The 24,675-nt window shown below is 44.6% G+C and overlaps 2 protein-coding genes across 5 annotated transcripts in view; both read left to right on the forward strand.

Moving 5' to 3' along the window:
• Nucleotides 1-9,738, forward strand: part of LOC113589800 (gap junction gamma-1 protein-like) — a 10,258-nt gene extending 520 nt beyond the window's left edge. The window contains exons 1-3 of one of the 2 annotated variants that reach the window (XM_027029638.3): nucleotides 1-30; nucleotides 572-628; nucleotides 7,880-9,738. The exon at nucleotides 1-30 is cut by the window's left edge and continues 520 nt beyond it. In XM_027029638.3, the coding sequence (XP_026885439.3) occupies nucleotides 7,930-9,156 (1,227 nt within the window). In that variant the 5' untranslated portion in view covers nucleotides 1-30; nucleotides 572-628; nucleotides 7,880-7,929 and the 3' untranslated portion in view covers nucleotides 9,157-9,738. The remainder of the gene's footprint in view (nucleotides 31-571; nucleotides 629-7,879) is intronic. The other variant, XM_027029637.3, reaches the window with a different exon arrangement.
• Nucleotides 9,739-10,094: 356 nt separating this feature from the next.
• On the forward strand, nucleotides 10,095-23,182 carry dbf4b (DBF4B-CDC7 kinase regulatory subunit). 3 transcript variants are annotated; one of them, XM_081698011.1, is made up of 12 exons: nucleotides 10,095-10,200; nucleotides 12,673-12,827; nucleotides 12,950-13,132; nucleotides 13,687-13,737; nucleotides 14,278-14,344; nucleotides 14,639-14,703; nucleotides 14,837-14,873; nucleotides 15,009-15,054; nucleotides 18,115-18,246; nucleotides 18,350-18,476; nucleotides 19,263-19,396; nucleotides 19,555-23,182. In XM_081698011.1, the coding sequence occupies exons 2-12, from the start codon at nucleotides 12,684-12,686 to the stop codon at nucleotides 21,152-21,154; spliced, it is 2,586 nt and encodes an 861-aa protein (XP_081554137.1). In that variant the 5' UTR covers nucleotides 10,095-10,200; nucleotides 12,673-12,683; the 3' UTR covers nucleotides 21,155-23,182. The 3 variants fall into 3 exon arrangements, with proteins under 3 accessions (XP_081554137.1, XP_081554139.1, XP_081554138.1); XM_081698013.1 differs by having other exon boundaries at nucleotides 18,353-18,476; XM_081698012.1 differs by having other exon boundaries at nucleotides 10,118-10,200; nucleotides 12,676-12,827.
• Nucleotides 23,183-24,675: the final 1,493 nt, after the last annotated feature.

A 24,675-nucleotide genomic window follows, 5' to 3' on the forward strand; every position in this document is an offset into this window, starting at 1 on the left:
AAACTGTCCAAAGTAAGAAAAGCGTCGAAGGTAAGCGCTTAAAACATTGAGCTTTACTGCGACTGAAGTGACGTTCATATTAACTGAGTTAGATGGATAGTAAACACTGTAAATTTGTGGCATTGCGAAGGGAAATTCCAAGATTGGACCCGTGTTGTCTGGTGTAACGTTCCCGCTGTTAATTCAGCAAACTTGCAGCAAATGTTGTATTTGACAAACCATTCACTGTAACTCATCTAGTTAGTTAACCCAGCGAGTTTATACTGGGTCTGAAAAATCTGTCAGAGGATCCATGATAGCAGGTTTAGCGTATCAATTACTCCTTGGGGTTTAACCTAATTTCAGAGTTGTTTTTTTTTGTTTTCGTGTTTTCTTACTTCTTTCTTTCGTGTTTTATTAGTTTTCTAGCTAGCTGATCTAGCTAGCACAACAAACTCCCTGAGAAATAGCTAGCTAGTTACAGTAGCTCCTGGTCCCACGACCGTATAGAGCAAGTCCTCTGGATATTCCTCGGTGCCAAACATAAAACCATACCTAAGATTATATTGCGTTTTCCTGATTCTGTGTTCAGGCTTCATTTTCTCAAACTGACAAGCTTAGTAAGAGAAAGACGAGACCTCCGCCAAAGGTAAAGTTGCCAAATTCTGCATTTTTAAAATCTCTCTTCTTGCTTGAAAACATCAACAATGTAATCAAAAAGTTATGTAAACAGTAATATAACAGTCGGCTACACACATCCTAGAATGTAAATGTAAATCTAACAGCCCCATGCTCTGTTCCCTGTGCCCAGTGTTGCCCCAGCCTCAATATCCAGCATCCTCTCGGCCCCGTGCTGTACCAGTCTTGTGCCCAGCGTGCAGTTAGCCCCATGCCCCGTGCTGTACCAGTCTGGTGCCCAGCGTGCAGTTATCCCCATGCCCCGTGCTGTACCAGTCTGGTGCCCAGCGTGCAGTTAGCCCCATGCCCAGTGCTGTACCAGTCTGGTGCCCAGCGTGCAGTTAGCCCCATGCCCCGTGCTGTACCAGTCTGGTGCCCAGCGTGCAGTTATCCCCATGCCCCGTGCTGTACCAGTCTGGTGCCCAGCGTGCAGTTAGCCCCATGCCCAGTGCTGTACCAGTCTGGTGCCCAGCGTGCAGTTAGCCCCATGCCCCGTGCTGTACCAGTCTGGTGCCCAGCATGCAGTTAGCCCCATGCCCCGTGCTGTACCAGTCTTGTGCCCAACGTGCAGTTAGCCCCATGCCCCGTGCTGTACCAGTCTTGTCAGCCCTGTGCCCAGTGCTGTACCAGTCTTGTGCCCAACGTCCTTTCAGGCCCATGGCCCTGACTTACATTTACAGCACTTAGCTGACGCTTTTATCCAAAGCAACTTATAATTATGACTGAATAAACTTGAACATTTGAGGGTTAAGCGGCAACAGTGGTAACTTGGCGGTGCTTGAACTGGCAACCTTCCACTTGCAAGTCAAGCTCCTTAACCACTGAGCTACAACTGCCCCTCACGCCAGCTCTTTTCGTTCCTCTCAGTGCATTCTGGGGTCTGTGCAGGCACAGACAACATGGCTCTTCATGGTGACAGTAGTGCCCTGCTGCCTGCCCCACAGCTGGCCGTGAGCCTCATCAATCCCACCCTTGTTCTGGCCTGGGGTCAACACCCACAATCCCAGACTCATTACTGGGGGAAGGAACAGAGAGGCAGAGAGAGAGAGCGAGAGAAAGACAGAGAGTGAGAGAAAGAGAGAAAGGCAGGGAACATGTCATGGAGAGAGTCAGACAGAGTGACAAAGGGAGAGAGACAGTGTGCCTGTGGCTGCTATGCTTTGGTCTGGTGGTCAGAGGTCGTGTTTACCTCCTGCCGGGCCTGGATTTGAGTCCTGGGTGGGCGTCTCCCTTCAGCTTTCGTGAGAGACAGAGAGGGGAGGCGAAGAAATAGATATGAAGGGGATGATAATGATAAGAAGGGGAGGGGAATTCGTGTGAAGCGTTTCACTTCATACTCCACTAAATGGGATATGACTGTTGTTGATGAGTTTGACATTTTACACAAACTATGCAGTAATGAGAACAATGAGACAGTACAGCTCAACACAGTCTGATCAGACGCTATAGCTCACCACAGTTTTACCAGACACTACAGCTCACCACAATCTCACTAGACACTATAGCTCACCAGTCTCACCAGGCACTAAAGCTGACCACAGTCTCACCAGACACTATAGCTCACCACAGTCTCAGCAGACACTACATCTCAGCACTATCTCACCAGACATTAAAGCTCACCAGTCTCACCAGACACTACAGCTCAGCACAATCTCACCAAACACTAAAGCTCACCAGTCTCACCAGACACTACAACTCACCACAGTCTCACCAGACACTAAAGCTGACCACAATCTCACTAGACACTACAGCTCACCACAGTTTCACCAGACACTACAACTCACCACAATCTCACCAGATACTACAGCTTAGCACAGACATTACATCTCAGCACAGTCTCACCATGAGTGACTGTACCCAGGGGATTATAAAACATTGTCTCTTTCGCTTTCTCTCTCTCTCCCTTTGTTACAAGCAAACCGGTGACAAGGCAGCCTAGATTTTGCCGTTATGGACCATCAACGTAGTGAAGAAATCGCTCCTGTTTCCAGGCATAGCGTTCTGTCCTGCCTAGCAGAGAGAAGCAGATTTTGCCAGTCTGCAACTGATGGTGCATGAACTGCTTTCCACACTCCTACCCAGCATGAACCCCATCAGTGTAGATGGAGGGAACTGTGTTTTTCAGCGTAGACGAGTCGCCCAACCAAAAGAATACAATGCAAAAGAGATGTGCTGACCAACAGTGCTCTGCGTACAGTCATGGACCGATGTCCATGTTTCAGTGGTTTAACCTGAAGCTACCATTGACCCCTGGGCAACCTTAAGACTGTATCTTACACTGTAATTTAACACTCTACCTTATACCTGAATCTTAACACTGTACCTCAACATTAAATGTTAACATTGTACTTTAACCCTGTATCTTAGCACTGTATCTTAACACTGTATGTTAACACTAAACCTTAACACTGTACATTAACACTGTGCTTTAACCCTGTATCTTGGCATTGTATTTTAACATGGTACTTTAACACTGTACCTTAACCCTGTATTATAGCACTTTATCTTAACACTGTACATTAACCCTGTATTATAGCACTGTACATTAGCACTGTACATTAACACTGTACCTTAACCCTGTATTCTAGCACTGCACATTAACACTGTACCGTAACCCTGTATTATAGCACTGCACATTAACATTGTACATTAACACTGTGCCTTAACCCTGCATTATAGCACTGCAGCTTAACACTGTACATTAACACTATATTATAGCACTGTACATTAACACTGTACATTAACCATGTATTATAGCACTGTACATTAACACTGTACCTTAACCCTGTATCAACACACTGCACATTAACACTGTACATTAACACTGTATTATAGCACTGTACATTAACACTGTACATTAACCCTGTATTATAGCACTGCACATTAACACTGTACATTAACACTGTATTATAGCACTGTACATTAACACTGTACATTAACCCTGTATTATAGCACTGTACATTAACACTGTACATTAACCCTGTATTATAGCACTGTACATTAGCACTGTACATTAACACTGTACCTTAACCCTTTATTAACGCACTGCACATTAACATTGTACATTAACACTGTACATTATCACCGAATATTAACCCTGTATTATAGCACTACATTAACACTGTACCTTAACCCTGTATTATAGCACTGCACATTAACATTGTACATTAACACTGTATTATAGCACTGTACATTAACACTGTATTATAGCACTGTGCATTAACACTATATATTAACACTGAATATTAATCCTGCATTATAGCACTGTACATTAACACTGTATTATAGCACTGTACATTAACACTGTACATAACACTGTATTATAGCACTGTACATTAACACTGTACATAACACTGTATTATAGCACTGTACATTAACACTGTACCTTAGCCCTGTAGTATACATTTGCTCTTTTTGACTCTTCTCTCTCCCTTTCCCACTCATTCTTTATTCTGTCTCTGTTCCTCCCTCAGTCCCTCTTCCGCTCTCTCTTTCTCCCTCTCCCTCACTCCCCCTCTCTTGCTCTGTCTCTCCTCCTGGTTGACGAGTCCACTGGCTGTTTGTTAAGCCTTATCGCGGTAATGGCCTCTGCAGTACAGATAGAGCAGAAAGCTTCATTATGGAAAAAGCCCCCTAATGGGGAATAAAATATTTGTTTTTTGTGATCAGTGGTTTATTTCTTTTATATACATCAAACAGCGATCAATACGGAACTATGTACATTGCCAGGGTCTGCCATATGGGGAGGTAATAATAATTTAATAATATGAAGAAAAAATGTAGTTTACAAAGAAAAGTCAAGTTCACAAAAACGGCAAGGCAGACTGCTAAGCACGAACAAACTGAGCTCAGCGCAATGAAGCACACTGCTTATGTGGGGTCAAACACTGACAAACACCAACGACTAAACAGGACTTTATATACATGCATGGTAATGATATAAAACAATCAACAGGTGTGATACATGTGAAGGGCATGGCCATGCAAACAAACACATACGGAGACGTCTAGGACGATGGGGCCGTGCCATGACACACATACATTGTCCACAACAGCACTCATGTCTTATTATACTGTCCAAACTAAAGGTCTTTCAGAGATTTCTGTCTGCTCTGGTGTTGTCTGCGTCAGTCCCTGCTGTTTGTTTGTCCTTGTAATAAAGGAGTTTGAAGTATAAAGTGTGGCTCTCTCTCTCTCTCTCTCTCTCTCTCGTTTATCCTCATGTGTGTGTAGACTTATACATGTGTAGACTTATAATCATGTGTGTGTAGACTTATCCTCGTGTGTGTAGACTTATACGTGTGTAGACTTATCCTCGTGTGTTTAGACTTATTCTCATATGTGTGTAGACTTATCCTCATACGTTTGTGTAGACCTATCCTCATACGTGTGTGTAGACCTATCCTCATACGTGTGTGTAGACCTATCCTCATACGTGTGTGTAGACTTATCCTCATATGTGTGTGTAGACTTATCCTCATATGTGTGTGTGTAGACTTATTCTCATACATGTGAAGCTTGTCTTGGAACTCTAGCCACTCAGTCCTTTCTCATCTGTCATCAACTGCTGTTTGTACATCTTTTACCTGTTGCAGAAAAACGCATCTGTTTTGAAAATGTTGAGGCAGTTAAGTATTGAATTTTCTCATGTATAGTCGAGGTGATGCTAAGCGTGTGTGTTTGTATGGCCACGCCCTCCCTGTGTTTCACACCTGCTCCTTATTGTGTGTCGTTAGTGTGTATGTATATAAGTCTTGTGTCTAAGTATAGGTGTGTCGATGTTTAAACCAGGTTAGTTCGCGGTGTTGTCTTTGTGTAAAAATAAATTTTTGTTGTGTTAAACATGGCTCGTCGCTGCATCCTGCTTTGCCTCCGCACGTCACAGTTAAATCTCACTTCATTTCCATACTTGATGTCATCTGGAATAACGAGAGCGTGATACTCGGTATAAATGTACAGAGAGCAAACAAAAATCAGTGAGGATATAGGAATCTACTGAGTTCAACAACCATCGTGGCTCATTTTGCAGTCACACCCTTCCTTAAGTCAGCTTTACCTGGTGTGATTCCAGTGGTCGTATGTGTTTTACTTGGTCTGATTCCAGTGGTCGTATGTCCTTATCTGCTGGGATTCCAGTGGTTGTATGTGTTTACCTGCTGTGATTCTACTGGTTGTATGCGTTTACCTACTGTGATTCCAGTGCTCGTATGTGTTTACCTGCTGTGATTCCAGTGCTCGTATGTGTTTACCTGCTGTGATTCCAGTGCTCGTATGTGTTTACCTGCTGTGATTCCAGTGCTCGTATGTGTTTTGCCTGGTGTGATTCCAGTGGTTATATGTGTTTTACCAAGTGATTCCAGTGGTTGTATGTTTACTGGTGTGATTCCTGCGGTCTTATGTGTTTTTTCCATGTCACACTGTATGAGCTTGACAGTATAATCTTGACAGTATAATCGCTCGTGGATGGACAGGATTCAGTAAGGGCTATTATTTACCTTTATGCATTTGGCAAACACTGTTATTCAGAGCAACTGATTGCTTTGCCCACAAACTAATAAACAGCAAAGACAGGACTTGAACCCACAATCTCTAGCTCTGGAGGCAGATACTTTATCTGGTAAGCCTCTAACCCTCTAACTAGCCCTCTATCCCTAATCATCTAACACTAACCCTCTAAACCTATCCCTCTAACACAAACCCTCTACCCCTCTAACACAAACCCTGACCCTCTAACCTTGACCCTCTAACCCTAACCCTCTAACACTAACTTTTTAACCCTAACCCTCTATCCGTAATCCTCTAACCCTAATCCTCTAACAGTAACCTGCTAACCCTAACCATCTATCCCTAATCCTGTAACACTATCCCTATAAACCTAACCCTCTAACACTAAGCCTCTATCCCTAACCATCTATCCCTAATCCTGTAACACTATCCCTATAAACCTAACCCTCTAACACTAAGCCTCTATCCCTAATCCTCTAAACCTAACCCTCTAACCCTAATCCATTAGCCCAGTTTGAGTGAGATGGGATTCATCAGCTGCACTCTAATCACTCATTTTGATCTTGTATGTCAGGGCCCAAATCAGACACAAAAGATGTAACTCTGAGCTCTGGAATCTGGGTACATTTGCATGCAACAGTGATAAATAAGAACACTGGGAACAGGGAGGAAATAAAGGGTTTTATTAAGACCTGAAAGTAGATTTTTGGTAATTGAATTTCCTTATAGATTCAGGCATGTGTGTGAGATAGAGACAAAGAGATTTCATCTGCGTATTTGGGATTCCTTTGTAAAGTGGATCTGGCCCTGTTTAAGGTTGTGTGTGTGTGTGTGTGTGTGTGTGTGTGTGAGTCTGTGTGTGAGTGTCTGTTTCGGTATGACTACTCACAAAAGTGTGCGCATATCAGTTTCTGTATGTGTGTTTGTGTTTTTGTGAGTGTGTGTTTGTGTGTGCACACACGAGCATGTGTTTGTATGCTTCATCATCTGAGTCAGAGCTTATTTATCTCAAGGTCATTACCCAAATGAAATGGCACCCAGTCAACATACCACTATAAAAATTACTCTGACAGAAAGGTGGGTAATGGAGAGAGAGGGAGGGAGAGAGAGAGAGGACATGTGTTTGTGTGCGTGCGCGCGTGTGTGTGTCTGTGTTTGTGTGTATTAATATGTGTGTGTGTTTGTGTTGTACTGAGGGTGAGTACAGTAAAGCTGAGAACTAAGCAGATGTTGACCAAGACAGTAAATATCATCTCAATAAGAGAGACACTGACTCTGTGATCATGGAAGGAAAAACTCAATGCTTTAGTCTTCTAAAGTCTTTTTTATAGAATTTTATTTATCTGTCATGTCCATGCACGACATCTGTAAAATAGTATATATCTCACACAACACAATTCTCCAAACACCTAAACAGCTCCACTGTGGTTATTAGAGAAAATTATCAGCTCTGTATTGATATTGTCTGACATTAAAATGCAACATAGCAGTATCGGATCAGTACCAGAAAAACTGGTGCGCTATCGCTAATAATATTTTCTTTCTTTGCAAATGTGTCAGAAAGAAGCCTGGTTTTATTTTGTTTTTTTGTGTTGTGTACTTCATATTATATTTCATATTGGGTGTTTTGTATTGTGTTTGGTTTGTGTGTTTTGTATGTGCTGTGATGGGATTCGCTCCTTCACTTCCTCTTCCTGTCTTTTTTCCTTGTTTATAGCAGGGTGATTGGGCGGAGCTACCTGGGGCCCCGCCCCGCTCTGACACACCATGAGCTGGAGCTTCCTCACACGGCTGCTGGAGGAGATCCATCAGCACTCCACCTTTGTGGGGAAGGTCTGGCTCACCGTGCTGGTGGTGTTCCGCATCGTGCTGACGGCCGTGGGCGGTGAGTCTATCTACTACGATGAGCAGAGCAAGTTCGTGTGCAACTCGGTGCAGCCGGGCTGCGAGAACGTCTGCTACGATGCCTTCGCGCCGCTCTCGCACGTGCGCTTCTGGGTCTTCCAGATTATTGCCGTAGCAACGCCTTCGCTTCTCTACCTCGGCTACGCCCTCAACAAGATCTCCCGGTTAGAGGAAGGCGGGGGGGGCGGGGCCAGAGCTCGTCACGGGAGCCATAAGCCGTACCTGAGCCTGGAGGAGGCCGAACAGGACCAGGAGGAAGACCCCATGATCTACGAGACTCCCGAGGAGCAGAGCAGCGGTGACGTCGTCCCCCGGGGGCTCGGAGGAGCGGGGGCAGTTAGCAAGGAGCGTCACGACGGCCGTCAGCGCATCCAGCGGGATGGGCTGATGAGGGTGTACGTGCTGCAGCTGATGGTCCGTTCCACCCTAGAGGTGGGTTTCCTGGTGGGCCAGTACGCCCTCTACGGATTCGCCGTGCCCGCCCGTTACGTGTGCTCGGGCAGGCCGTGCCCACACCGCGTGGACTGCTTCATCTCCAGGCCCACGGAGAAGACCATTTTCCTGTTGGTCATGTACGGGGTGACGGTGCTGTGTTTGACGCTCAACGTCTGTGAGCTGTTGCATGTGGGTGTGGGCACCGCATTGGACCTGCTGTGGACCCGCCGCGCCCGGGACCGCTGCCGGCCCACGCCGCTACCTGATGCCGAGGTGGGCTCGGCGGATGCCAGCTGCTACGGGACCTACCCGCGACCATGGTGCAGGACGCCCACACTGGCACCACCGGGGTATGACATTGGCGTGAAGCCCGAGCTTGGGGGTGGAGAGGTGGCCCCTGAGCAGAAACACGCCAACGTTACCCAGGAGGCGGCGCTGCGGGTGCAGCAATACAGTAGCACAGAGGAGAACTTCCGAGGGTCGACTCGCAGGGACATGTGGCTGACCGGGCCGGAGGGGCGGGGCAAGTGTGGGCCGCAGGGGCGGAGCCAAGGTGGGGCGGAGCGGCCTTTCAGAGAGCAGCGGCCAGGCGGAGCAGGCCAAGGGAGCAGCAGCAGCAGGTCAGACAATGGCAAACCGCAGGTTTGGATCTGACGCCCGCGATCGGACTAACCCTCACAACAGAATGTTCAGAGGGGGTCAGCAATAGCAGAGCCTGAATACATTGAAATGATTTGATTGTAACTGTAATTTTTCTTTTTTTTTTTTGGGATAGAATTGAAAACTTCACTCTTTGTAATTTAATTGTGTTTGCGAAATGTCTCATTTAAAATGTTTAATACTTTAAAATGTGTAGTTGTATACCCTCAGTTTAATACCTTCAATTTTTATTGCAAACACCCTTCTTCTGAATGGTGTTATATATTGTTTGATAGTTATGTCTTTTTGATGGTTATATAAGTGTGGTTGTAACTGAAACAGTGACATGTACACACTAAAGCCGGTTCAAATGTTGTGTGTGGAACAGTTACTCTACTGAATTGTTATGATCCTCATTTTTGCATTCTGCTGTGTGTGCTTGTTTGTGTGTGTTTGTTTGTTTTCAAATGTGTAGTTATAAAAGACTTCACACAGCAGTGTGCTCTAATTTTTTACTTTTTTAGGGGGATGAAAGAAGTATGGTGAATGCATGCGCTTTGTTCTTTTGTAAGGAAAAAGATAATAAATGACGTTTGTTTTTTCAAAGTATGTCCCCGTCTTATCACTGTACATCATGCCAAGTTATTTCAAAATTGCTAGGCCATTCATGCTATTTTCAGACATGAAAACAAAATTGTAGTTTAACTGTGTAACATCAGAATACATTAAGCAAGTGTGTGCGTTACGGTCTTAGCTCAGAAGCCAAACATGTTTTCGTATAGTTTTATCCTTCATTTATTCAAATGTGCTCATAACTTCATCTTATAGATGCGGTTTTTCGTAAATATAAACGTCTTCCTTAGTAATTAATCAATCGTGCTCGTCCTCCATGCCGGCAGTTGGCGCTGTGTGTGGTGACCGACTGGCCTGTGCATCGAGTCTTTGGAGGGGGATTTGAAAATCGTTATGTGCCGCTGACTGGAAAAAGCTTCTGTACCTCTTATCCTGGGTGCTCGGAGCTCTGGCCGCCTGCGTCGCTTAGGACGGTGCATTGAAAAGGTAAGAGTCATCTTAAAGATGTTTTTTTTTTTACAGTGCTGAGTTTTGTGGCAAGCAAGAGCAACCAGCCCGCTAGCGCTCTAGATAGCGTACTTTTCTGTTTTTATAATTTAAGTCCAAACAGAATAACAACATAGCTGGACTAACCTAACCTAACCTAAGAAGTAGCTCTGCGTTAGCCGTGTAAGCTAAATAACAACCAGCTACTTTCAGTTGTCTGGGAAGGCTTTTATATGATTGGGATCTATTCTTAGCTAACTACTACTTCAAAGTTTTTTGAAATTTAGCTAGTTGCTGTACTTGTATCGTTTCAGGTTTTTAGCTAACGTAAAACTTGGTTTTGAATTGGCTAGTTAATGTTATGTTACGCGTGTTAGCTAACTAGCTGGCATTATCTAGCATAGCGTCTGATGAACAGTTCTTTCAGTTAGCCACCATGCTGCGATACCGTTTCTGGTGAAACTATAAAACTTTTATCCAATGAACCATAGCTATGATTTAAGAGACGAGGAATTGCATTGCAGCCTTTCACGATTAACCGCAAAACCAAGCGAATGTCTTGCTTTGGCTAGTAACGGTACGTGCTGGCTAGTTAATTGACCCCGAATCCTTACAGTGTCGAAAGGGCATTTCGTTTTACTTGGAAGCTGTTGAATGAATATTAAAGTGATGTAAACATAACGTTGATCTGGGGGATCGAAGGAAAAGTAGGAAAAGTGTTTTATTGGTTTGTTCTAAAGATTTGGGCTAATCGTACGTATCAATGTATGCAGCTCATGCAGATAGCTGTAGCTAGGCAGTCTGAACGAGTTAGCCCTCCTGTTGTCTTCAGATTTATTATAAACATAACTTATTTTATCCTTGAGGTCAGTTTGACCCCAGCAATTTAAACCTCTGGAAAATTATCATAATTAAAACTGTTACCCGTATGCGTTTCAGGTGTTTTGTTTCTTTGGTGACTACCCAAGTAGCCCTTTAAAGTGTGAGTGGGGGAGGTTATGTTTTATTTAAAAAGCCAGAACTATCGGAACATGCAAATTCCTATAAAACCACACTGATGGACCTAAAATTGAACATTTCTATTTGAGTCTTATTATTTAGAAAACAGAAAATGTTTCTTTTTCCCCCTATCAAATGTAGTAAGATATGTGGTGTTATAGAAATAGTAGTAATATTAGTAGTAGCGTTAGGGTAGTAACAGTAGTACCCGTATAACATTAATAGTTGTGCCATATATCCTTTATTGCTGCAAGTTTCACTCTTCGGCTGTGCCTTGCTTGTCTGTCATCAAAGCGCATGACAGAAGAAAACATCATCCTCCTCTGGCCGACAACAGTCACCATAATGGTATCAATTTTAAGGGAAAAGAAATGTAAAAAAAAAAAAAGAAAATAAGCAGTTAATATCTAGTACAGTTTTCTAGAGGTCCTAGTCTTGTCCCAGTGGTGTGCATGTGTTCGAAACCCATTCCATCCTGTGAGGTCAATGGAGAAGTAGTTGACTATGGTGGAGGTGTGGTGGACTACAACATGGGACATCAGGGGTTGGTGGCAGTAGCCATGGCAGCTGAGGTGGGTTGAGGCTCAGTAACATCATGGCATCAGGGGTAGGTGTACCTTGGCAGATAGAGAGACTAGATTATTAGGCATGTCCAGGTACGAGGATGTGTAAATTAGGGAACTAGAATGTGCAAAGATGGACTCTGGCAGCTCTAGCTATGGCAGCAGCTAAAAGGAAAGAAGGAACCACAGGCATGAGGGCACCCTGTAACTTCAGCACTCCGCCGCTCTCAGTCAACAGATTTGAGTGACAAAAGAGAGGTGAAATGACAGCATCATAACATCCCAGTTTACCAGAACTCTTGATGCCCATAGACCCCGAGATCTACACCTTTTACCTACGATGGGAGGTAGTTAATAAAATGCCTGACTGTACAGAGAGGTTTTCATCCTGGTCTTAAATATTGAGACATTATCTGAGTCTTGAACATTTACAGGAAGATTAGTCCATAGTGTGGGAGATTTATAGGAAAATACTCTGCCCCTATGATAGATTTTCATATATTTGGTACTATCTAAGCAGATGTGGTGGTGGGTCTTAATGCAATTCTCTAAGGTATGGCAAGACCATTAAGTGCATTGTAGGTAATTAGAAGTATTTTATAATCAATACAAAATTTTACAGGGAGCCAATGTAAAGTATCTAAGATTGGAGTAATGTGATAAAATGCTCTAGTTCTAGTAAGAACTCTGGCTGCTGCATTTTGAACTAGCTTGTTTATGCACTTAGTGGTACAGCCAGATAGTAAGGCATTACAGTAGTGGACTAGCGTTTCTGCATCATGTGAAGACAGCATGTTCCTAATCTTTGCAATGTTCCTGAGATGGAGAAAGAAATATTATTTACATGACGGGCTGGGATAGTCTTACGTTAGACTAGGCGCCATGTGTGTTAAAACCATATGCTTTTTAGCAGGCGGCATTATGCAGAGTGGTCTGCGGGTTTGCGACCTGATTGGTGCGCTTGCTCCGGGCTCCCGTCCACTCGAGGGAAAGTCTTTCTACCTGGATGAGATGAAGAGCCGCACATCAAACATTCTTACTGAGCTCATTGGCCGTCTCGGAGGGGTAAGCAATTGGGATGGAGGTTTCTTGGTTCTGTCAGTTGTATGTTTGTCAGGCTTGCTGTGCGGCTTTGTTCTGCCTGGGTTGTAGTGTCTGCCCTCATCTTGCTTCAACTTTCTGTGCAGAAGGTGGAGAGTTTCCTCAACAAGTATGTGAGTGTGGTCGTCACGGGTAACAGGGAGGCAGTCCCGGCTAGGCCATCAGAGTGGTCACAGGCTGCACTGAGGAAGGTTAAAGCTGAAGGAGACAGCTCTCCAGTTCTTCAGAAGCAGATTATCGCTCAGTGCCCTGGGACCCCGAGACCTCCAGTAAGTCTGCAGTTCTGTCAAAGGTGGAACCAGTAGCCACAGCCCCTGGGCCAGTAGCCACTCACCTGGGAGTGTCCAGCTTTAGAAGCTTATTTGGAGATGCTGTGTAAAATGCTTAATCTTGGTGTACATGTGTTTCCTACATCAAGTGTGCTGGGTAACCACCACCTCCACTATATATACCCCATATCTGCATGCTTTTCCACATTTTTCCACTTCTAACAAATATTAGACATTCTAATAAGCGAACTTAGTGTTGTATGTGGTCCATAATTCCAGGATTGTAGTGAGGGTGATGTAAGCCACACCCTTTTCTGGAAAGGACAAATATTGATGTCTAGCTCTTGGACAAATCTCTCACATGGAGTCTTTTTCACATGACCCAAAATTTGTCAAGATAATGTGGTACCATTACCCATGTTATCTGGTTTTGTTATGAAAACTTATATTTTTATGTTTTGTTTTTAGAGAGCATTGCCTAAAAATGGGCAGTAAGTGGACACTGTTTCAGAATGCTCACATTGTTGCCTCTGTTAAAATCTTTGTTTTCTCAGGTTTGTGGCAGCCGAGGGAAGGCCTTGCTGGAGAAAGCCATCCGTAGTCAGGTGAGTGGGGCCTCCTTCCCAACTCAGCAACACACTGCTGATGGCCTCAGAGCCCAGCTACTGTGTCCTGGGAATGCTGAGGGCTCCCCCTGCTGGTAACCTAACAGTGCATGCCAGCAAAGTGTGTGGGAGCAGGGAGAGGCATACTGCGTGCAGTGCAAGAGAGTCCCCAGCACCAGGACTGATATACAATGGCTTGGAGGGAACGCGGAGTGAGCTACTTTCTGTAGAAACACTTTTTGTAGCCGAGTGGTTCCAGATGTAGGTGTGGAGGTTAGATACATGTGCTGATTTTGTGCAACATCCAGGTTCTGAAAGGACTGTGGTGGAGGAGTGAACACAAACAGGCTGTTCATCCGTTACAAAGACAGCCAAACACTTGTTAATGTTCAAGAAGCTGACAAAATCTTAGTATCTATTTTTATTTTTAGATTTTTAGCACAAATTGGGCACCTTTTTGTTTTGCTTCATTGGCTTGGAGGTGTTAGTAGAATGTGAGGTATTTAAAATATGTTTTCTCATGGTGTGTGTGTGTTGCAGGAGAAGTCTGGGTGTAGTGTTCTGTCCAGTGCTAGCTCCTGGGGAGTGAAGATAGTCACTGTAGATGGTATGCTTTTCTCAGATGCTCATTTTTTAATATATATAATTTAATCTTTTTTTTTTTTAAACATTAGTTTTCATAAAGTCAGTATATGTAAAAAATAAATAACTGGTTTAATTACTTACAGTTGGTATCTGAAAATTCAGTGGCTTTGCTTTCTGGGTTTTGTGCTTTACAAAGTGCTGCTAATGTCAGCAGGTGGCGCTATTGTCACTTTTATGCGAACCCAATGTCTCTGTCTGCAGAATATTTCTAGCAGTTTTGCATCGCTGTCTCACTTCTGCTTAATCCACTGAACAGAGTTCCTGAAGTTTGTGGACCACCTGTATGCCAAGACCTCCTGTCTCAGGAGCCGTTGGACAGAGGTACTGTCTGTCTCGGGGGGTGGGGGGTGGTCACAGATGGTGCTATGAATGAAGTTGTATCTACCATGTTGGTTTAACGTTCATTACTGTTACTGATCCTTTGTGTGTGTTCATGTCACACATGTAAAACAAGGCGGCAAGAGAATCGTCAGTGACGCGTGTCGTCAAAGGTAAATGCACAGTTCAGCTGCAGTGCACACACTGTTACAAGACATAGGGATGTAACAGCGAATATACTCGGGGGGGGGAGTGAACAGTATTAGTAAGTGGTAATATACTCCTGTCCCTCTTGTTTACCTGTGCAGCTGGTGTCCTTAAGGCGGACTTCATTAAGGTAGAGGACTCTAGCAGGTAAGCGGCCTCAGACTTCCTTCTTGTCTGCAGTAAAAGTACAAAAGTTCCACGTGGATGCATTTATAGTCAGCCAGCCTCTGTGACAACAGGCCTCTGAGTCTCCCAGTGCCTTTTCCAAGGGTGAAATGGGTGAGTTCTACTACAAAACCCCAGCCCTAGAGCATCAGAGAGCACCCAAGAATATCTGCTCTTCCTTGTTGACCTCAGTATTGCAGTTCAGCAGTTAGACTCTCATGTAAATATGCCAGTCCGTTTCACTGTGGAGATAAACCCCGCCCATAAATGGGTTTTTTATTTTTTAATTTGGAAACTTTTATTGTTTATTTCTGTAATATTGTATATGACTGCGCTTTAATTCTTTGCTCGCGTCAAGGTTTTGTCCTCATTAGTATGCGTTTCCCCTACTGTCATACTGCAATATCGGGTACATTTTGAGCTTGCTCTCTCTGTTTTGGGTTGGTTTGCAGAAAAGTTTTCTTCCCGATTTCCTCACTGTGTGCTATGATCAGTGGATGGCCGTTCCTGGCCTTTGGATCCCACACAGCCCTTTTACTGAGTGGCTGTTGTCTGGTGGGATTAAAACGAATCATGTGGAAGCTGCTTGCACTTCACTCGGTTCCTCAACTCGTAATCAATTGCAGGTAGTTTACTTCAGTGTAAATTACAGGGTCAGTAAGATGCTGATGGTGTCTGTAGCACACACTGTACCATATAAATCTTACATGAGTCGTTTGGCAATTGCACTACCACTGTCAGAAGGCTGTGGTAGACTGATGTCACTAATACTGTTTAAAAAAATTAAAAATAAAAAATGTTCTGACCAGTCAGGCATTCTCTACAAATCACGTGTTTCGTATGATTTAAAAAAAAAGGTAACTTTGGTCAAAATAATACATGCCTACTGTGTTACACTGTGGGTTCTCCAATGATCATGCAGACCAGTTCTCCAATGTTCCCTTAATAAATTGCAAGGCCTTGGTCGGGGGGAATTCATGTTGCACATACAAGCCTAAATGTATTTTATTGGAATTTTGTGATAAACCAACACAAAGTAGCAAGTAATTGTGAAGTGAAATGAAAATTATGCATGGTTTTCAAATTTTTAATAAATAAAAATCTGGAAAATGTGGCATGCATTTGTATTCAGCCCCCTGTACTCTGATACCCCTAAAAACATCCAGTGTGACCAATTGCTTTCAAAGGTCACCAAAATGGCAAATAGAGTCCACCTGTGTGTAACTTTATTCTCAGTATAACTACAGCTGTTGAAGGCCTCAGGTTTGTTAGAGAACATTAATGATCAAACAGCATAATGAAAACCAAGGAACACCCCAGACAGGTCTAGGATAAAGTTATGGGGAAATGTAAAGCGGGGTTAGGCTATAAAAAATAGCCAAAGCTATGAACATCTCACAGAGCACTGTTCAAATCCATCATCCAAAAATGGAAGGAGTATGGCACAACTGCAAACCTACCAAGACATGGCTGTCCACCTAAACTGACAGCCCATGCAAGGAGAGCACTACTTAGGGAAGCAGCCAAGAGGCCCATGGTCACTCTGGAGGAGCTGTAGAGATCCACAGCTCAGGTGGGACAATCTGTCTACAGGACAATTATTTAGCTGTGTCCTCCATAAATCTGGCCTTTATGGAAGAGTGGCAAGACAGCCATTTTTAAAAGCAAGCTGAAAGAAGTCTCATTTGCAGTTTGCCACCAGTCATGTATGGGACACAGCAAACATGTAGAAGAAGGTGCTCTGGTCAGATGAGACCAAAGTTGAACTTTTTGGCCTAAATGCAAAATGCTATGTGCTATGCTATGTGTGGTGGAAAACTAACACTGAACATCACCCTGAAGACACCATCCCCACCTTTAAACATGGTGGTGGCAGCGTCATACTGGTGGATGCTTTTCTTCAGCAAGGACAGGGAAGCTGGTCAGACTTGATGGGAAGATGGATGGAGCTAAATACAGTCTTGTTAAGGACTGGGGCGTAGGTTCACCTTCCAGCAGGACAATGACCCTAAAAATACAGGCAGCGCTATAATGGAATGGTTTAGATCAAAGCACATTCATGTGTTAGAATGGCCCAGCCAAAGTCCAGACCTAAATCCCATTGAGAATCTGTGGCAAGACTTAAATTGCTGTTCACAGACGCTCTCCATTCAATCTGAGCTTGAGCCATTTTGCAAAGGAGAATGGGCAAAAATTTCAGCCTGTAGATGTGCAAAGCTGGTAGAGACATACCCCAAAAGGCTTGCAGCTGTAATTGCAGCGAAAGGTGGTCCCACAAAGTATTGAATACAAATGCATGCTACACTTTACAGATTTTTATTTATTAAAAAATGTAAAAACCATGTATAATTTCTTTTCACTTCACAATTACTTGCTACTTTGTGTTGGTTTATCACATAAAATCCCAATAAAATACATTCAGGTTTGTAGGTGTAACATGGAAAAAAGTGGAAAGGTTCAAGGGGTATGAGTACTTTTTTAAGGCCCTGTATTTTGTTTATATAATACAGTCCTTCAACACCGGAAGCCTTGCCAGTGTGTGTGCGTTTGCGTGCTGTAGTGCCCATGTCGCACGGGGTTTCAAGCGCCCCCAGTGTGCAGTGCATCAACCAGCTAACGTTTCAGCTCCTGCCGCTGCAGTTTGCTTAATTGACTAGCTTTAGATCTCTGCTGGTGCATTGGAGGGGAGCTGCTGGGCTGTTTCCTGCTGGGGGCGAGAGGGTATCTATTCCACCCCCTCCAGTGCTCTAGGCTGCCAGCACAGGCAGGGGCCTTAGCCTGTCAAAAGCTTTTGTCGACAGCTGTTGCCTAACAAAGAGAATTGTTCTCTTAAGAGGTGTTCAGTGTGCATTTCAGAAATGGATCTGACAGTTCATGAGAGTGCACAGACGGGGATGGGGGGGTGGATGTTGGAGTCATCTTTGCTCGGCGCGATGGTCGTATTCTGTGGCACCTGGACCTCGGTGTCCTGTGGAAGCTGATGGCATTTTGCCTTTCCAATCTTTTGAGGAGCAGTTGTTTTTCATATTGTTTCTTTAATAGAAAGTACAGACCCTTGCACATGCAGTCTCTGCCGTTCCCCACTCTGAGCTACGCAGGGCGGTTCAGCCCCTTCGAGACCCCTGCTCCAGTGAGACCTAAGCGGGACTCGCAGCCCAGCCAGGACACAGTCAGGTACTCTATTCCCCCCCCAAAGAAAGAACAACAGCTACAAATACATTCTGTGCTTAAGCCAAATAAGCATGTCACTCAACATCTGTTTCTGTGACTCCCCCAGCAGGAAAAGTGCAGAGCTGGTCAGCAGCGGCAGGAAACCACCAGGCTTGCGCACCCACAGGCTTTCACGCAAGAAGAACACAGGCTACTGCGAGTGCTGCCAGACTAGCTACCAACACCTGGACCAGGTGAGCGTGCACACACAATCTTGTTAGCCCAGGTTCTGTATCCCCCACTCAGCCACGGTGCTCTCTGGGTTATGACAGATTTCACACAGACTGAACATCAAATCATTTTCATGGAGGACGTCTGACTGACAGGCGATGGTGTGCTTTGTTAGACCTCAAACATCTTTGTCAGTAGGGCAGAACCTAAACTAATGCTCTGATGGTTAAAGAAGCAAAGTACATTTAACTAGAGGATGGAGCTTGTTCAGAACGTGGGCAACTCTGAGCCTGTTATTTACAGTCAGTGGGAGGAGCTTAGGCTGTGTTTGATTTCTGGATCCTTATTATGCACAAGACTGGTTGTACAAACCCACAATCTTACCCAGGTATATCTTGGAACGTTCACAGCTTGACTGTTCTCTTCACAAAGGTCATTCATGATGAATGGGTTCATCTTTGAAAACATTTGAACATTAATTGCTCAGCACTAGAATGTGGAATGCTTTTTTTAAAAACATCTTCACCAAATGTTTGAAAGTTCAGGTAATGGCTGAGAATATGAACCTGCCAGTGTCTACCCACGGCGCCGAGAACAAAAGGAGAAGGGTTGTGGTTTCAAACATGGCTGATCCCGGCTTGGTTCCTTAGACCAAGACTAATTTAATCTGTTTCATTTGAGATGATATAAAGCTCCTCTGTCTGTATGACCAGCCATCTCAGGTTCTCTCGCTCTCGCTCTCTCTCTCACGCTCTCTCTCTCTCTCTGTTTGTTCTCCTTTTTTACATTTTTTAAAATTTTATAAACAGCACTTGGAGTCTGAGCTTCACCGTGGCTTTGTGCTGGACATTAGTAACTATGCTGTAGTGGACCAGCTGGTGCCTGGCATTGATGCTGGCTTTGTGTGTCGTCCAGATTCACCGGATGACGCACTTGCTCTGAGGTGAGAAGTACGCCTAGTTATTTTGTCCATTTTATAATAAATTCTGGTGAAGTTTTGTAGCTCCTTTTTTTTCTTTTTTTTTTTAAAAAAAAAATCATACTCTTGGGTTTTGTGTTTTTTAATTTTATTTTTTTTTACATTTTTTATTATCCACACAGGATTTTACATGGTTCTCCAGCACCTTTGAACCCTTGTGCAGAGGCAGAGGAGCAGTGCAGACATGAAACAGCCAGAGGCCTCCAAACCCATAGTTCTGGTCATCTTTCGAGTCTAGGCACTGCAGATCCCACATCAGATGTCAGACCGGTTTTGAACCCTCCACCTCAGCCAGTGGAGCCTAGCTCAAATGTCCCTCCTCAAGCCCCCTCTGAAGTGAAGTGTGTGGAAGAGGAACCAAAAGACTGTCTACCCTCACTGCCCCACCCCAAAATTCCTGTTCCCGATCCCAGCCCGGAGGATGGCGATCTGAGCTCTGTTCCTGATGATGTTCCTCTCTCAAGCACAGTTCTCCATCTCTTCAGAGTGGGGTTGGATGGCTTTTCAGCCAGTGCGGTGAAGGATCTGGTAGTGGTCGATCGAGAGCCTCCTAGCCCACTTCCTTCACGGCAGCCCACACTAGACAAGCATGAAGCATCAGCTTGTTCTCACGGACCCAAACGGAGGCCCGACAACGTCGACCACGCAGGGCATCAGAGGGGGGTAGAACCCGAGACATTGCCTCTGAATGTTGGCTTAACGGACAGGGACCAGATCACTGGGCACGTGTCCTTGGTGGATGGTCTGTTTGCTTCTATACCATCACGTTTGTCATTTCCACTATCATCTGTGAACCCGTGGGTCAGAGTGAACCCCAGGAAACGCTGCCGCTCCTTCCCCGAAAGCCCCTCGCCCTCTAAGAAGGCCAGGACATGCTCAGTGCGAAGGTCAGATCCAACCAATGATAACAGTGTAACGCATGACTCTGAACCGTACTGTGCTGGACTACTGCCCGTAGCAGATGAGGGTAATTACCCTGTCAAACGGAAACCAGAGACTTTATTGCAGGATTTGTTGAGTGGTTATCTTTTGGCAGAGCTGACTGGTGCCACCTTCAGTGTAGCAGCTCCAAATGACCGTCTGCCCTTGCAACAGGATGCACACGGTGACTGTGGGACTTGGGAAGAGCGTGCAGCCGAACCGGATACAACCGTAGCACTCGGTTCAGAACCTGGCACCACTGTAGCCGCCACTCCTGTTCCGGGTATGTCCTCCGAACTGGGCCCCCCAGAGCTGCATCCATTCTACCATGATGATGATCTCCGCCAGCAGCTGCCTCCATGTTGTGACCCTCCGACGCTCCTGCCCAGTGTCAGTCTCCCGCCTCCACCAGAGTGCGCTGCCCAGGCCGCTGCCAGCCGGGCCTTAGCCACCTCCCTCCTCTCGCCGTCCTTCTCGTTCTGCCTCGAGTCTGCCCTCATCCCGAGCTTCGCCTCTTCCTCCTCCTCCTCCGAGTCGGACTGGGACTCCGGCCTGCTGGCGCGGCTGGCGCCCGCTGTCTGCCTCCCACCCGGGGGAGCACACTGTGAGCCAGACCTGGGCGAGAGGCTGCAACGGTCATGCGCCGGGGCGCAGGATGGAAGTTACGCGTTGCGTCTGCGTTCCGTGCTGCAGCCAGCCATTCCTTCTGCTGCGGGGTTCGGGGAACGGATGAATCTGACTGCTCTCTACGGGACGATCGAAGCGGCGGACATGCGAGTAATCCAGGGACTGGGAGTGTAGCAGTGATTCTGAACTCCAGTACACTCTAAACCGTTATGTTCAGTTTCTTTCAGTCTCCCTGGGTGGACCAGGCGGGTCTCGACCAACATCGCGTGACTAAGCAGTTTCCTAAATCCCTGAGAGCAGACGACAGCACTTAGGAGGCATTAAAGCATATCCGTATGACTCTGTATCATATACATTTGTGCTGGGCTGCGGCCCGTAGCAGATGAGAGAAATGACTGTCAAACGGAAATCAGAGACTTTATTGCAGGAAACCAGAGACTGCCAAACGATGTCGAGTGGTCATCTTTTGGCAGAATAAGTTGGTGCCTTCATCAGTGTAGCAGCTCTAAGCGAATGTCTGCCCTTCTGGCAGGACACACAGGGTGACTGTGGCCTTCAGTAAGATCATGTAGCCGAGCTGGATCCACATGAAGGGCTTTGTTTGGAATCTGACATCTGTGCCACCAACTGTGGAAGACCCCAAAAATGGCTGTTTATTTCTCCAACATGTATAAACAAATGAACTTTTTCCAGCTATTAATTTGCAGTCAATTGCATGTTTCACAGACCGATGTCATGGCTCCCGGGGTGTCTGTTTTTTTCTTCCTCTGTACGTATCGGCTGGAGGTGACCGCCTGTCCTCCACACCTCCTCTGGTGATCTTTTGGCCATCCGGAGCCTCTACTCCGAGTCCTTTGCATGTTTATCCGTGGTGTGCAGGAACGGGGCGCCAACGTTGGGATTTTAACGAGGTTTCGGCGAAGGGGGCCTTACTCAGTTGGCCTGAGTGCTGCATTTGGCAGGACTCCCGCGTTCAGCCGGTGGGGTTGGGCCCCAGCGCAGACCCTGTGTGTGTGTGTGTGTGTGTGTGTGTGTGGGCCTTGTGTGACAGTCAGCACGCTGCGCTCAAGCACTCTGTGTCCAGGCCAAACTGTCACAATCGATGATGATTTGGTGCAGCTGTGCTTTGTGAGAATCTTTGTGGTCGATGTGTAGGATGCTGGCGTGCTGCAAAGGACCGGAGATGAGCGCTACCATGGACAGATTCCTGCTGTTAATTCTAGGGTTTTGTGTTTCATGCATATGCCCGTCTGCATAATGTATGTTATGGAACAGGAAGGCCAGAATCTTGTCAATTCTGTTCAAGTCTCCCCAAAAATGTCTTTACACAAATGTTCTAAAATGGTAGACCATGTTTCTCTCATGCTGTTTTTTCTTTCTTTTTACAGTAATAACAGCCAGCCTTGCAAAACATCATAAAGCCACCTTGTCAGAGGACTGAATGTTTTGATATTTCCTTCATGTTTGTCACTACAGTAATAATCAGTGTTGAGTAGTGTAACAGGCCTGTGGCTGTAAGCATGGTAGAACCATAGCTGTCATTGCTCTTGAGAAGTTGGCTTTATATGTGATTTGTCGTGCAAATGCTATTATGAAAACTGTGAAATTGCTGTTTGATGAGAATGTTATGTATTTTATCCCAGGTGACGAATTGCATTCTCAAATTCTTGTTGAGGGACATTAGAACATTTTTGCCACCTGAGCAACTGTCGCTTAGAATTTGTCAAGAGTTTACCCATGTCAACACTCAAGGCTTTTATTAACTTTACCTTGTAGGTATTTGGTGTCTTAACACTGGAGATGTGGTAGGCTAGAGATGAGCAAGTGAGTGATCCCTTGTTCAGATGTTAAGGCTAGATGGCAATGAAATATTAGCAGGATGAAGTATAGATAAATATCTTGGGGTAGAAAAATCATTTCTAAATCTGCATTTCTGAACTTCTCTCATTTAATTTTTTTCTTTCAAGGTGTCGTTTTACATTTTCCAATTAACAAGCTTCTGTTTGGTGGGTTCTGTTATCGGTGAACCGTTTTAGCTACTGTTCTATTAAACCTTGTAAATTGTAAAATAAGCACTTGTTTCATTATAAATGTATAATTGAATACGCAAACATACAGAAGACAACGTAACGACACCTGGGTGTGTACATAAGGGCATACACAAACAATGGACAATGTCTAATGAGATCTCTCTATGTATATAATAACATGCATAACACAGGAAAACGTAATGACACCGCTGTGTGTGTATATAATGGGATATACAAATACAGGAAATTGTGTAATGGGATCTCTATATAATGACATACACATTATTGTGGGCCATTATCAACAAATGTTGGCTTGACACCATGGAAACTAAGAATGCTGAAATGATTTGGAAGTATAGCTCTCTATAAGCAGATAGGTGATTGGGGTGATGATTTGAGGATGTTTGAGTACTGTTGCCTAAAGTTTCCAGGATTTTCAAAATTAACAAATTTCTCTGAGGATATAGAAAAATAAAAGTTTAGCTTCACTATGAAATGTTTTTGAGTCAGTACCAGGTCAGAGATGCAAGGACCATCATAATCTAGGATTCTGTAGGATGATGACTGAATGCAAGAAAGCATGCAAGGACCAAGGCCGTAGTAGCTAATCCTGCCTGCTCACTGTTGACGCTAAATTCTCTGATAAAAGGCGTCTTCCTCAACCAGGCTGTGCTCTTGATCAGAAGCGTCAAGAGTGACTCATCTCTGTCTAAGATTAATTTTCACTGGTCCAGAAAAGTAACTGTGGTACCTTTTTTAAATCTGTCAGTGTAGACATGTCTATTAAAAATTAAGCTGATAATAAAAATCTGTAGAAAAACAATGTCTGCAAGCTCCAAACTACTGTTTTAAAATACCCTTTTGCTTTTTGGATATTAAATTTAATTTGATTGCAGACATTGTGTATTATAAACTCACAATGGTTTGTGTTCTCAGTAGAATTCTCTCCATGTGCCATGCTAATAATTATTGTTAGTTGTTGGTTCACATCAGACAATTATTTTTTTCTGTCATATGTCCCAGTGGTCTGCAGATGCCTGTAATCATCTTAAGTGCTTGTGGGTGGGTCCTGTTATCTTCCTCCTCTTAGCTGATATTTCAGTTTGGCATGGCAGTGAAATCCTATTACCTTCCACAGCAGGTGGTGCTGTCACTTGAGAAGGAAGGAAATTATCAAGTAGACAATCCGAGGTATTTTTATTTCTTTAACCCAAATAAGCATATTTCAAAGTATAGACATCTGTTGTAAATGGATAAACTAAATGAACAGCTGTAGTATGACTAGCTTCACATGTGTATTTTCTTATTTCATTGATCACTCTTCTAACCGGTCATTTTGCTGCCATTATGAAGCAGCTATTTCAAGCTACAGCCATGGCAGTATCTGGGATGATTTCATATGATTTTCTCTCAGCAGTTGTCTTTGTCAAAGAGCACAGAGGTCTTGGATTAGATGTGTTTTCAGTCTTAATAGCCAATGAGAATCCACACTACTATGCTCTGATAAACAAACCCGTACGTGTTAGACAGGTGTAGACATGATTTCACCCATTACCCAGAGTCCAAGTGGCCCAGGCTGCCTCAAGATCGCAGGAACCTCCAGAACAGGAGCCTATGGAAGCACTTGGTCAAGAACAGGAGTCTATGGGAATGCTCAGTGCAAGA

Source organism: Electrophorus electricus, chromosome 15, assembly GCF_041902795.1.
Source record: "Electrophorus electricus isolate QZ-2024a chromosome 15, ASM4190279v1, whole genome shotgun sequence".
In the NCBI taxonomy this organism is placed as follows: Eukaryota; Metazoa; Chordata; class Actinopteri; order Gymnotiformes; family Gymnotidae; genus Electrophorus; species Electrophorus electricus.